Raw genomic sequence first — 14,009 nt, 5'->3', positions numbered from 1 at the left:
TCCCCCCCCTCTCCCCCCCAATCGAAACTTCACCAACACTTGCAGAAACAATCCCTTCGAGTTTTCCTGTTATTCCTCGCCTTCGGGAAACAACGTATCCTCCTGACGTTTGACCTGTCCCAGGGGACGATGGGTAATTCTCTTTCACCTCAGAGTTCATACTTCGTGGTCGTGGTAATAATTGAGAATGGTCGATTCTCTAGGTTTTCTGTAGAAAAGTAAGTACGACTTTTCAATAATGGCTCCGTGTCAATATTTCCGGTTAAATAATAGAGCTGCCAGCCAATTGGCAGCACTGAGCAGCTACCAGAATTTTTCTTCAGAGAGTCGATAGTCCATTGCGTTCTGTTAAAGTGGTAGCATAAATCGTATGCTCTCTCTCTCTCTCTCTCTCTCCCGACTAACCTGCCGTTTAGAAACGTGAACGCCCAAGCGGAAGTCGCGAAATCGGCCGATCGAGAGCTTTTCGAGTAACAAGCCCTATTTTCGTATTTTACAAGCCCCCGGGCCAAGGGTGGTAGTGGAAATCGGTGGAAGGCGACAAGCATGTACAAAGGGGAGAGGAGAAGGGAGCTAGAGAGGGTGGGAGGGGTAGACGTCGCGACGCTACCCCGTATACTTAGCCATATCCAATCTCCCCTAGACAGGATGTGCTCCTACAGGATGTTGTATCCTTAATGTATTTACCTTGGCTCCTAACCCAGCTCGAAGGGCCCTCCTGGTCCGCCTCCCCTTCAGCCTCCTCCTGTTTCGTCCCAGCCTGTATCCCGCAGTGCAGCCATCCCCCCAGGAACCGGCGTCCTTTAGCGAGACCTTTAACCCGGCTTTATACGCCGCGCAGATCTATTTAGCCTTGGGTTCCATATATTGAGTCAGGAGCCGATCTCGCCTTATCCCGTCTGATCTCATCAGACGTTATCCACCGTTTCCAATGTTAATTTCATCTCATCAGCATGTCGCTAGGCGTCTCGCCAAGACTCGAACGGAGGCTGAGGCCGTATCTGTTGTTCCACGTTGCTCCTGGGTCGCCGTGCCTCGGAATACGTTTAAGGGGTTGTACGGTTTTTCGAGGGATGGGAAGATCGCGGATGCTGCCACCGCCGGTACATTAGCAAACTTGTGCCTGCTCCATCCAGCCGGCATCCAGAGCCACCCAGCCAGCGTCGCTGCTCCTGAAGACCCTTCGTATGCTAGACACGATTTTCTACTTAGCAGCAGCGTAGCTTTCCTTGGCTACCAGGTTGGCCCAGACTCGGCTGTAACGAGAGCACCAGGTTCTGGACCCATGAAAAATCCCTTGGGAAGATCCTGAAGCTCTTGGATTATATTTTTTATACCTAATCCGCCACCTTCCAGACAAGGGATACTTGATGCGCGAGCATTCGCCCGGATACTATTAGCAGCATAGTGCCAGCGATTAATCCTCGTTACGCTAGACACGATTCTCTACTTTTACTAGACCAGCCTAATATTTATCAGGTTGGCACAGGGCGTCGCCTTCTGGACCATCGAGATCTTATATTTTCTGCCTAGACCGCCCGGAGGTCCAGGGGGCATGTAGAGAGGAAATATGTAGCACGGCTATGGAGATGCGACTATCTCGTTGAGTGGGTATATCGAATTGCGTAGTCATACGTGAAGGTGAACGAATGAGGGACGCTCGAGGGCCGTAGGTGAATTCCAGCGGGAATTCGGGGGATTTTGAGTACGGGTCTGAGGCTGAAATTTCTGCGCAGAGGGTTGCGGAGTAACCGTACGAGGAGACGGTCGAGTGGATATTAATTGAAGAGCTTGATGTCGCCCTTGGATGATGCTTATGGAGGGAGACCATGGACCCAAAGAACAAATACTAAGCGCAGCATCAGTCCTAGTCGCGCGCGCTCCGCCACCTCCTCCGTCTCCTCCTTAGCCCTTTGCTGCTTCGCTCTGGCTCAGTACGTTCCTCGGGTTGGCGTCGTTAAGGGCTGAAGAAGATTGGTTGCTTCTTCGGGGCCCGTAGAGCCTGGCCCGCGACCGGCTCCTATTTATCCTTTGGGCCCCCGCCGCACAGATACACGTCTCAATAGGCTCTCTTGGAAGATTCTAACAGTTCTTCCTCACTCTCTCTCTCTCTCTCTCTTTCTTCTTGTTCTTCTCCTCCTTTCCTCTCTTCTGCGCTCCGTTTACTGGCCTTTCTCGCCCCTCTCGCCCCTCTCGCCCCTCTCGCCCTCTCACTTTCACTCAACCATTTACCTCGACTCTAGCCCGCGCACCCACGTGGCCCCGCGTCTTGGAAATGCGCGCATCGCGTGCACTTAATCGAACGCTCATTCGGAATAGCGAAGGGCGTCGCGAATGAATATCAAAGGGACGCGACCTCGATTTAATCGATTGCCTATTCGATTGTGCTTCCAGGTCTGAAGGCCGAGCTTTTCTACGTCCGCGAAGGCGTGGTCAACACCTACGCCATGAACTTCGTCGTTCCGGTTCCTGCCAATATAGCTGACTTGGAATTCTCCTGGCAGAGTCTCGCCGGACACCCGGTACGTACTTTCTACATGTATACACTTGCAGGTTACAACGGTCCCTTCTAGCAAATAGACGGCCAATAAATATATAACGTCTCGTACGAGCGTAAAATCATTTTTCTCGGCTCGAGGCGGAACGGGAAGACCGCGTTGCCTACTGCGCGCTCGCGTGGATTCGCACGGATTCACACGGAATGCCGTGAAGCACTGCGCAGTCTGATATAAAGAGAATCGCCGTATGGAAATATCAGAATATTATGAAAAAAAAAGAAAAAAAAAAAAAAGGGAAACGCGTAAATGGCAGATAAAAAAAAATGTAGCCAGTGGTACATTTCGTATTTCCAATTGTCGGGGGACTACGTACGTAAAAGTAGCCACTGATAGTGTCCATTAACGAGATAGCAGCATTTCCAGACACAACAATGCGGAACAAAGTAAACAAACGGCTAGTGCAACAGTAATGGGACCGAGTGGACGAGGGGCGAACGGCGGAAGGGGCCAGTCGTCAATGATGCCCTGAACCACCCTCCGCCAGTTGTATGACGCTGCTCGTGATGGTGGTGGTTGATACGGCTGAGGGTTTGCTCCGCTACAGTGGCATTTGGCTACCGTATTGGTAGTGCGGAGTGGGCGTGGGGGATGCAGGGCTGCAGGGGTGCAGGGGTGCAGAGGGGGGTATCAATACTCTATCAATATGAAATACAAACATTGCAGGCACGATGGTTAGGTTTGTGCGCGGCCCTTCGGTCGCCAAGGAAACCAAACGCTCGTCCACCCTCTCTCCCCACCCTGTATACGGCACCTACGTGTGCAGTACCTACCACCTAGTCCGCCACCCTTCTCTGCCGAACCCCCTTGTCCTTCGGTTGAAACGCAAATGCGACGAGAGCAGGTACTTCTCGACTGATTCGACCCCCTCACGCCACCCTCGATCAAACGTTAAACGACTGGGAAATCGACGCCCCGTGGATGCTTGGCTATCTGCTTGGTACAGTTTGGACATTCTGTGGGGGTTGATTTTTTTTAAAAGGGAGTAATATTCATTTTTCGATAGTTTTCAGTGTGGGGTGTCGTGGAATTCATTGAGGTTGCTGGTAATAGGGCTTGAGTATTATGGGGTTGCAGGGGGGCTGTTCGGGTGGAAGGGGGAAGCGATGTGTGTTTTTTTTGTTTTTTTTTTTGGAAAATTGAACGAATCCGGATATATAGAATACACAGTGAATGTGTGTATCTTCTAATTTTCATCCCCGGGCAATCTCGGGGGAGCAAACAGACTCTCGAGCGAAGCGAGGGGGGAAACGTGGGATCCTTTTCCCCTGGGATAACAAACTGGTCATACCAATGGATATAACCGTGGAACGGTTCGACGCTCGGAACGACGTTCGATTGCCGATCTGCATCCCCTAATTTCCTCCTGCATGTAATCATCCTTATCTAGGATCCTGGGATTGCGCCTGTGCCTGATGCCTCTCTGTACCGAGCGACTTCCTGATCCTCGTTATCCCGAGGGAATGCATTTTCCCAGGAGCCATCCCCAGGCCCGTTGTCCCAGGCTGGATTCGGGTCCCGGGGTCAGATCGCCGGATCTTGAATTCTCGAGGTCGTGCGATCCCGTGAGTCACTCGGTCGTTTTACTTTATCTCGGGACATCTGGAGGCTGATCGGACGCCTCGGGTGCTTCGGACGACGGGGACTCGAGGGTGGAAGGGTACCATCGAGAAACCAGGCTCGCCCGCCCCTGAGCCTTCTATTACCTCGAAGGAGGGTAGTCACGAATAAAGTTTTGCACTTGTAAGCGGGAGTCTGGAATTGGGAATGATTTGTGAATCATCCACTTGTTATACGAAAGTTGCGTATTTCCCGGGGGTTGATGGTAGGTGGAGGACATAGGGGTGAAGGAAGACCCTGCCGATGGCGGTATAGTACACTGTCGCTGGTATATTAAGTACTGGGTACTGCGTACAGTAAGAACCCTGGGGTAGCGGGCGGAACGGACAGGGGGGGGTTGTAAGCGTGAAGGGTCGCAAGAAACGGAGTCCAACCCCGTAGCGACAATTACTTGTAATACCGTCGCCCCCGGTGCTGATGGGAACTCGATGGGCCGTGTTCCATGTCAAAAAGATATTACTGCGTTTCTCTCTGCTTCGTCCCTTCTCGAAGACTCTGCCGTCTTCGCTCTCAGGGCTTTTGGATCTTGCGCTCGTGGCGGCGGCACGAGAATTTAATATCCTAGCTGGGCACTCTTATTTTTACCGACCAACCCTCGTTAACGAAAGTGATAACGATTTATAATTAATTAGGAATTCAAACTGATGGAGATGGTGGCTGGTGACGTGAGGTGATTAATGCTCCTCGTGGACAGCTACCCCTATGGCCCTCTGGCACCGGGCTGGCACCACCTCTCCACCCACCACTTTACACCCGTCACCCTATGCTAAGTCCTGTGGGATAACAGCCTCGTGTTTCGGATAACAGGGAATATCACCGGGACACTCTACACCGTGGCGCCCGACGTCGTCGTACGACACACCGCAACCCCGTGACAAACGCCCTAGGATTATACGACATAATTACTTGAAACCGGAGAACGGTTTGCCGCTACGTAATTCCCGTGAAATACCCGTGAAAATCCCATAGCTCCCGTCGTCATTCTCCCGTTCTCCCATTCTCCCACCGACGCCCCGCGTCCTTGCAACCCTTACTCGACGCGTCTTATCTACTTGTTTCCCCGTACCCCGATCATCCCCCAGTCACGCGTCTATGGGATCACCCGGAAAATTTGCAAGGTGTCATCGCTCGGATTACTCCATTCGACGTAAAATCGTCTTCGAGCTTTATTTATTTTTTCTTTAAAGGGACGTTAAAAGCAAATTTCACCCTGTTAAAAATGATTTACCTCTGACACGAACTTAACACACCCCGACGCTTATACCCTGTATTCGTTGTGTGTTAGGTAAATTAAATTCAGGTGAAATTGAGAAATTTTCCTATACCGTATAATACAAGGCTATTATGATAAAGTATACGGAATTGCGGTACGAAAAGGCGAGCTAAGGGATGAAGGGGGTAGTCGCTCTGTCGGAGGGCGAATGTGAATGCATAATACAGTGCATTGCGAGTCTCAGGGATAGACGGGGTGGGTCGGCGGATAAGGGGCGAGGGGGTTGAACCGTATGGTTTTCGGGTCTTCACTGGGAAAAATTTTTCTCACAAACTAGAATCCGCAACTTTTTCCTGACGCGGATGAGAATCGAGAGAAGTGCAAGTGCGAGGGTGGTTTGGCAACATTTTCAATTTCCTCGCTTCCGCCGAGACGCCAGACGTCACACTGTCGGTTACCGCCAATGTAGGAGGCTGTCGGGAATTGGCTGGACCATTTATTTTTATTAGATCTCGTCCAGCCGGTACAAAGTTTTATCATACCGTAAAGGGCTATACGGTTTAAGCCCGTAAAAATTTGAGCCCAGTCCATCCACTATCCAGTGGTCACTGCGTTAGCTGCCGTCGCTCCTCGTTCTCATCGAACGACAGCCAAAAGGATTTGTCCTTAAGGTTAGCCTGGATTCTCATATCGCTCCTATAGAAAACTCCTTGATTCCCCCATTAATTCTCCCAGGCCTGGCAAAGCGACGTTCGCTCCAGCCAGGCGTCCGAGCACCGTTGGTACTGTGCTCGCGACGGTGGCTGCCCTGGAGCCACTGAAGGTGGCATTGAGCGATCATCTCATCTCCTCGTGCAAAGTTAGATGAGGAAATTTGTCCCTGCGATGGGTTCGCTGATAGTTTCCCAACTACGCGTGGGAGGAGCCTTCTGCTGTGAGGTTGTATACATAGGTATAGAGGGCTAGAGCCAAGGTATAAGGTGTCCGTCAGGAAGAGTTGGTACTTTAACGAGTGCCCATAGAGAAATCCTGTCAGGTAAGGGACGTCGGCCAAGAGAATCTGGGGAATAATGAAATTCCCTAGGAAATAAAGTTTTTCACCGAAAAATCCAAATGGCTATCGAAAACGGTTATACCGCAATTTTCGATTTATATTTCTAGGGGAAAATTTTTTCTAGGGATATCGTATCTGACCTCGCTTATCACCCAATCGATTCCAATGTCACTATCTGCGTATGTTAGATGAATTTATCTCCAGACATACTCAGCATCCCTATAGAGAACTCATCTAATTATGTGAACTTCCTCGAGCGTGGTGGAAGGTCGAAAAGTGTGTAACGAGCATAAGGGTTCTGAACTATGTATATATATAGTGTAAGTGGTAGATATCCAAAGGGTGGTACATATCGCTGTCCTTGTTTCGCGAGTGGGTGTAGAGTAAGGAACTCCGAATGGGTCGGAGGCTGCGGGAGGCTGGGATCAGTAGCTCGTTTATCAAGCCAAGGATTCCAGACGTCTGTCTCGCGTCCCGCAGGATAAATTTATCGGTTTTATAATTAAGCGTGCTTGCGCAATACCGGCCAAGCGAACGGGTAACGGCCCGACGCTTAATTTATATCTTCGTGTTTCTCAGGAGTTTAAGCCCGAGAAATTTAAGCAGCCTGGCATCCTGGGATACCGGTTACTTGTACTGTTCATTCGTTCGCACGGGAATTAAGACAGCTATTTGCTTGCGCCTTTACGAGGACGTTTTCTCAGGGTTTTTCAATTTCATTATTGGAGGAGACCTTGTATCATTTTTTTTATCACTAGACCGTTTTTGTTATCGTAGAATTTTTCATGAAATTTTTTTTTTTTTTTGATTCCGCGTGTCACAGGTGCGGTCGACTATTAATTCTGAGATAGGAGCTGCCACGATTCCTAAAACGTTATTCCGAAAGGACTCGCGTGTCCTGTCCAATGCAAAGGTCCGTCTGCGTTTTGTGCTGCGATAACTGCCAAATTAATTTCACAGGACACGGGATCCTGTGGACTCACGGGGTTGGATCGTTTGAGCGTAATGAATAAAAAATTGCATTGGCAATTTTTTACTCCATTCAGAGGGGGTATACGGGGGTACACAAGGAGGGCAAAATTTTTTGTGAAATTCTCAAAATCCAGGTAAACATCGGGAAATCGTGAATGCGTAAGGACGACGGAAAGGGATGTAAAATAAAGTAAAAGGAAGTAACGTAGGGCAACGTGGGACAAGGTAGGGTAAGGTGGAGCGCAGGATAACCAAGATGGGCGGAGGGCTCGGGGGTTGTTTGAACAGGCTGCAGCTTCCAAGGAGGGTGAATGGGGCATCGGGGGTTGCTATGACGATCACGCCCCATCGAATTACGCGAAAATTGCCCTGCGTACAGTTCTACACCCCTGTGTACCTCCCACCCACCACCCACTCGACTGGAACCCCTGCCCGCACCCTCCTGGCATCCCCAATAAGCATGGACACCGATAAATGCCGTACTAAACTGTATTTGATAAACCCTTGGAATCCACAGCTGTGTTAGTTCCAATTCCTATCTCCATTTTCCTGTCTCTTATCATTCCTCCAGAGGGTCTCTCGTGCCCCCGATCCCTGTTTGAGAAATTTACCAGCCCATAAAAAAATTGATAAATAATATCCCATGCTTATTTCATTCCCTTTTTTTCGCCGCTTATGCACCCATGCACGGATCCAATTAGGGCTGGTTTCTTCGGTGCTGCCCGAATTAACGTTATCGCTCCTCGTATCAGTTTGTGTCTTCCCGTGATAAGGCAGGCAGGATTAAGAGATTACGTGGTCCAATATCGCGCTTAATCCAGCTCGGGGTAGGTAAAGAAGTCAGCATCCCCCTGTCCTACGGTTTTCTCATGGGAGTCGAACAATCCTTTACGTGACCCCCTTAACCTCCAACCTCAGCCCCCTGCAGCCCGATACGGCCAGAGCTTACAGCCTCTGGAACACGATGTTTTCGTATTAGCAGACAAACCGACCTTAGCTCCTCCCTAATTAAACTCACCCTTAGGACCAAGCCGCGTTTCCACGAACGCTTCCAGTTCAATCGAGCCTTGAAATTCGGATTCTGCGGTTCGCCGCGCCAACCCCTTTCGCTACCACGCGAACGATATAGGTATAAGGCGGTAAGGTGGCCCCCGACACCCACAGCCCCTCCGCAGCCTGGGCCCTTTGTCGTGCCGCAAGGACCTGCGGCAGGACTTTCATTATTGCAGGAGAGCGTCGGGACGCTTTGTCGTAGCGAAAATGAATTTTTCCTTTTTTTTCCTCTACCTACCCTTAACGGACCTTGGATTTCCCATTATCCTGCGGCGTCGAGGTCGAATCGGGGCTCTTTCAGGATTCTCATGCCCGATGCCGTTAAGAGCGTAAGGGGTGGTTTCCACCCTTAACTCTCTAACACAGCCTTCATTCGTATACACGAATCGTCACAATACCACGTGACAATGCCCCCCACGTCCAACCCCCCGCGAACAAAGTGACAACAGTTTGAGAACCGCCATCTTGTCACGAAAATAATTCGTCACGTCATCCCTTAGTCCAATTGATTCTTTTTATTCTTTTTTTCTTTCACCCCTCACGTCCCCTTATCAGCCCCCTGGCGCTCTTCTTTACCATGCCAGGTCACTTACCATCTCGGCATATAAGACTGTACTACGATTTGTACAGTCTTTTACAAAAGGCAATTTTTCTTCCTATCCCATTTCCCAGCAGCGCCACCTACGACCGTAGGACTTATCACGTGCCAGAAGTCTCAGGATTCTCAATGTAATTCGAAGCATCGCAGGAAAATCTCATCCCTTGTGAATTTCTGCTTTTCATACTAGAAATGAGAAACTGCGAGAAGAGAATGACCCCTTGTCTGTACACTCGGAAGCGTGTCCGTGTAATCGTCCAGACGGAAGGAGCCAGTCTGTAGCCAAGGGAGGAATAGTTCCTGATAAGGGTGACACCTCTTATTGCAATGGCGGAATGACATTGTTAGCTATATAGTAGACCAGACGTGTTTACTGTACGGCACTGAAGTTTCAGCCACAAAGGAATCCATCCTGGTTACTGCACCCTTACCCTTTGAACTTGGCGTCTCCGCAGGCTCCGGGCACGACACGTGGAAAGGACCGAGGAAACGTATCGGATGTTAGCGAAGATACGTTATATGGTACAGTTATTCCTAGTTAGACATACTATACCTGTATATACCCAACCGTATACAATACAGATTCTATACTACGTGTTAAGAGACTAGGATAGGTGTGGGAGTACGATATCTATAGTCTGTAGAGAGAAACTGTGGCCGAGTTGGTGGAGGAGGGGGAGGGGGTTTACATCTGTGCCCGGAGTGAGCATATTGCGTTAACACTGAGGGTGCAAACAGCCCTTGTCTCTCGAGTACAGTCGAGCTAATAATTAAGCCGTAAAACTGCTCGTTAACGTAGCTACGAGCGACTCTGGTCGACCGTCGCCCCGAGGAAGGTTAAGGGTGCGTCCGCAACAGGCTTAATAAACACAAACTAGATTTGTGGAGGATTTTTTTTTTGTCAGGGTGGCTAATATTTTTGGAAATTTTTTTTTCCATATGGACGTTTTACTTAAAATTCTTAAAAATTTTCTCGAGTCCCCTGCTTGACTCAGGGGAAAAGAGTGCAGGGGGGTGAACGAGGGGGTGCGAACGAGGGCTGGTTCGTGTGTGAGGGGTGGGTGAGGTGGGGGTGGAGTGATTAATTCATCGTGTCGTCAGAAGTGGCACTAAGCTGCCTCGTAAACGGCCGTCCGAGGAGGTGGAACCCTTTTAAGTTCGCTTTGCCCACACTGCGTAAGACCATTAAGGGCTAAATATTTGATTGAAATATTAGGGGCCGCCTCGCGTGTCTCTAAAGAGCCGGGATAGTCTGCAGGACAGTCCGGGGTGTATTCCATGGGAGCAGCTAGTAACTTTCTGGCAGACTGGGACACGCGATGTATCGATGTATACTCGATTTAAGATTACTCGAATAGGAAATCAGATGGGAATGATAATGTATTTTCTTCAATGTTCGGCTCACTTTGGCTATAGTCCGCGGCCGCCTCGATCGATCGGATCGTCCCACGTGGTATTAATATTCGATATTGCTATCGGTGCGTTATTCACCTGGCAATGGGTCCCTTGCAAGAATTTTGGAACGTACTGCGACGCAAAATGCCGTGCGGTTAGATACGTCTGGCTGTGGTAGGAAATTACGTTCGAGTTTGGTTGTAATTCGGCAGGCAGACGGAAACGATGCGTTCCTATTACAAATTGAGTCTCGTCGAAACGTTAGTAGCTGCTGCCGTTGGTATCTCGTTTATAAGGTTATCTCCACGTGTTATCTCGTTTTTGGTAATTTGGTAGGGACTTTTTTTTTTCAATTAATTATTTCATATCCCCGCAGTCATTTTCATTTATTTTATTGCTCGGAATTGGGAATGATCGTTAGAGCGCGACGTTATTCGTCAATGAGGAATATTGTAGGGGCGAGACTTCGGAGGGGTGGAGGTTCGGGAAAAATAAGTCTCGCGTGGAATTTCCACGTGAATTCCTCGAATCGCGATTCGCATCCCTTGGCGTATCCGTCAAAGACTTCGATTTAATTTCTGTCGAGTCGTAACGCCCGTGAAAACCCCTCTGGTGCGTTCAGTGGCCGGGGGGGTTGCTGGAGGGGGGCGAGGGGGCTGCTCGTTGGTCGCCGTGCTAGTTCAGTGGGTTCGATGTCGGGGTGAAGGGCGGCGGGTAAAATCAAAGCGTGAACTTTAGGGGCTTGCTTCTTCTCCCTTTACGTGGAAAGCAGAAAAAAAAAATTCAGACAAATTCGCGAAAGAAAACGAACGAAATTGTGTAACGACAGACGATCTGTTGGAAGTTGAAAAAAAAATGAACCGTTTAGTAATTTCGTTATTGCCCGATGGACCCGGATGTGCTTGGCGCAGACATATTTTCCGATTCGATGCTAACCCTGGCTCGTGCGAATTTTCAAAATTTTTTTCTTTTTTCTCCAGATACTTTATTATCGCGAACCAGGTATTTTCGCAGCCGGGAGTCTCGTTAAAATTGCGCAAAAGGCCAGCGTTGCCAGAGGGATGCGAAAGGTGGCAATTATAATAAATAACGAGACTGAAGCCAATTGATAATCATACATCGGAGGGCAAAGAACTGAGTTGGCTTAATAATCGCAAATTGGAACATCGACCAATGAGAAATTATGGGCACCGGACGAACGACGGAAAACGAAATTTCTTTTTTTTTTTCAAAATTAAAATTTCTTCCGGACACCCGATAGATTATTATCCGATATCCAGCGGCCCTCCCATCGGGACATTAATAATTTACTTCTCGTACAATAACCTTGATAATGATAATGCTTATGTACCCAGTACAGGAAGAACCGTTTGTTCAGCACACAGTGGGTCCGGACCATCGCGAAAGAACCAACCAGAGAGATGCGGTGGGGTTCCGGGAAAGGGATGCTGGAGGTACGAGGAACGGTTAAGGGATGGTTGATAGGGGTCGGTCTGGGTACGGTAAAAGAGGCGAGAGGGATGAAGATTAGCGCGGAGGGGGGATCGGCAGGGGGTAGTACGAGGAGATGAAAGCAGACGCTCCTTGGGTAAACATTTTTACGCTATTACGGAATTCGAGAGTAGATATTAAGCAAACGCTTGCCGCTGCGGAAAGTCGTTCGGGAATACCAGGATGAGCGCACTTCAACCCTTTCAGATGGGATGGCAAACCCAGCCCAGGGTCCATCCAGACTCCGCAAGCTCATCCCTCGGACCCACGTGATCAGTCCGTGCATTACGAAGTGAGGCTGTTAAACGATTCGAGGGAAAAATATAAAATTTTCATCCCCGTTAAAACCTTCGACATTTTACCTAACCATCCCCCGATATCGTTCTATTCCGAAGGGGTGATTTTGAAATTGTTGGAAAATATTTTTCCTTCATTTCAACCCCTTTACCATTTCCCTGGCTCATCTTTCAATTAGGAGCCTAACGAACCAGCAGACATCGTGTCACAGCCGTGCGAGACCGAATTCTCTACGTGGGTATAGGTCGGCTTGATATTGTGGCGGATGAAAAGGGTGCAGGTATGGTAGGTGTCACGCTACATCCCCCGGGGACGATTACACGAGGGGGTTTCAAACCGTACTGGCTCGGTTGACACCGCATCACGAAGCACTAACCTTTTTATTTATGTCACCTCGTAAAACTTGTGGCGTGCCTAAACACTATATTTGCTTCGAACCGACTCGGGCCAAAGTCCGAGCCGATTGGCTCCTCCTTCCCACCACCCCCCGAGCCAGCCCCTTCTTCGTGTACCTAACAAAGCCACCCTCTCCCAGTCTGTGATCTCTCGTGCAGACTCGCAGATATACCGTCGTAAAAGCCCAGCTTGGTCCAATGCACTTGGCCATTATCATTCCCGTTGAGCTTTTTCTTTTTAGACTTGCACCGCTATGCCGATAAGTAGTTATGACTGATAGCCCATTGTTATCCTACGTGGTCTCCGGTGTTAAATAATTAAAAAAAATTTTTTTTCTCTAAAACCTGGAATCTACCCGAGCAACTTATTTCGGAACAAGGTCGGTCTGATTAAGGCTTCGAGAAATAGTCACGCACTTTTAGTGGATGAAATGAGTGAATATAGTCTGTACCTCGTAACTACGAGGTTAAGAACGATAATTCCCAGTGCGTGTATTATCGTCTATAGGTTATAGCTAAAGTCTAGCTATACCCGGCTACTAGCATTCCGATCCTGGCAACTCAATTTACTATTGGCGCAGACGCGGTGATCTATATGCGTGTATATGTTGTCAGTGCGGCATTTCAGATATATCGTGACTGTATTAACGATCGATCGATTATTTCGATACGTCGAGAATTCTCGAATTCTCGTATCGCGTTCGACGGAAGGATAAGTCCTGGGAGATTTTACGAGCAATCGCGAACGCGAGTGTCCCCGTGTAAAGGTATGGATTGTTTTTTTACATTTTTTAGTAAATTTTCATTGATCCATTTTCATGCCTATAGATATATTAAGATGGTGGTGAAAAATATCTAGGGACATTTTAGTAAAGCTAGAAATCACTGAAGCTTTTCTTGACTTGTGTCTCTAATCTGTCTGATCTGTAAGCCTTCCCTCCCCTATTCATCTTCCCACGTCGTTCCTCAGGTATATCTTGGATTTGGCCTTATCAAAATACGCAGCAGTATATCTCGCAAGCGCGAAAAACACGCAAGGGTACCCCTCTACCCCCCTGACCCTCCCTGGGCATTATGGTCGATACACCTGAGCAAGTCCTAAAAGCCAGAAAAACGCATTCACGTCCAACACAGTATACGCGAGGTATCGAGACTCCAGAGATCGCCTTGTTGTGATCCTGTGGGAAGATGCTGGATGAGGTTGGCTGGGGATTCGAATTTAGATAGAAAAATAAGGAAAACGAAATCCTATGGGATACGATGGATGCGTGTTTGGAGTTTGCCATGGCTTTTGTAAGCACGCGGAGCTTTTTTATGTAGATGATAAAGAATCGTGAGATGATTTTGGGGGGGGGAGGAGGAGAAG

The 14,009-nt window shown here is 48.8% G+C and overlaps 1 protein-coding gene across 1 annotated transcript in view; it reads left to right on the top strand.

The window, feature by feature from the left end:
* The window catches only part of LOC107270466 (tyrosine-protein kinase Drl), a 32,406-nt gene that overhangs the window by 6,564 nt on the left and 11,833 nt on the right, over positions 1 to 14,009 (top strand). The window contains exon 2 of the mRNA XM_015745507.2: positions 2,395 to 2,522. Within this exon, the coding sequence (XP_015600993.1) occupies positions 2,395 to 2,522 (128 nt within the window). The remainder of the gene's footprint in view (positions 1 to 2,394; positions 2,523 to 14,009) is intronic.

This window comes from Cephus cinctus, unplaced genomic scaffold (assembly GCF_000341935.2).
Source record: "Cephus cinctus unplaced genomic scaffold, Ccin1 Ccin1_scaffold0774, whole genome shotgun sequence".
Taxonomy (NCBI): domain Eukaryota; kingdom Metazoa; phylum Arthropoda; class Insecta; order Hymenoptera; family Cephidae; genus Cephus; species Cephus cinctus.
The sequence above is the reverse complement of the archived record's forward strand: the minus strand, read 5'-3'. Positions and strand labels throughout refer to the sequence as shown.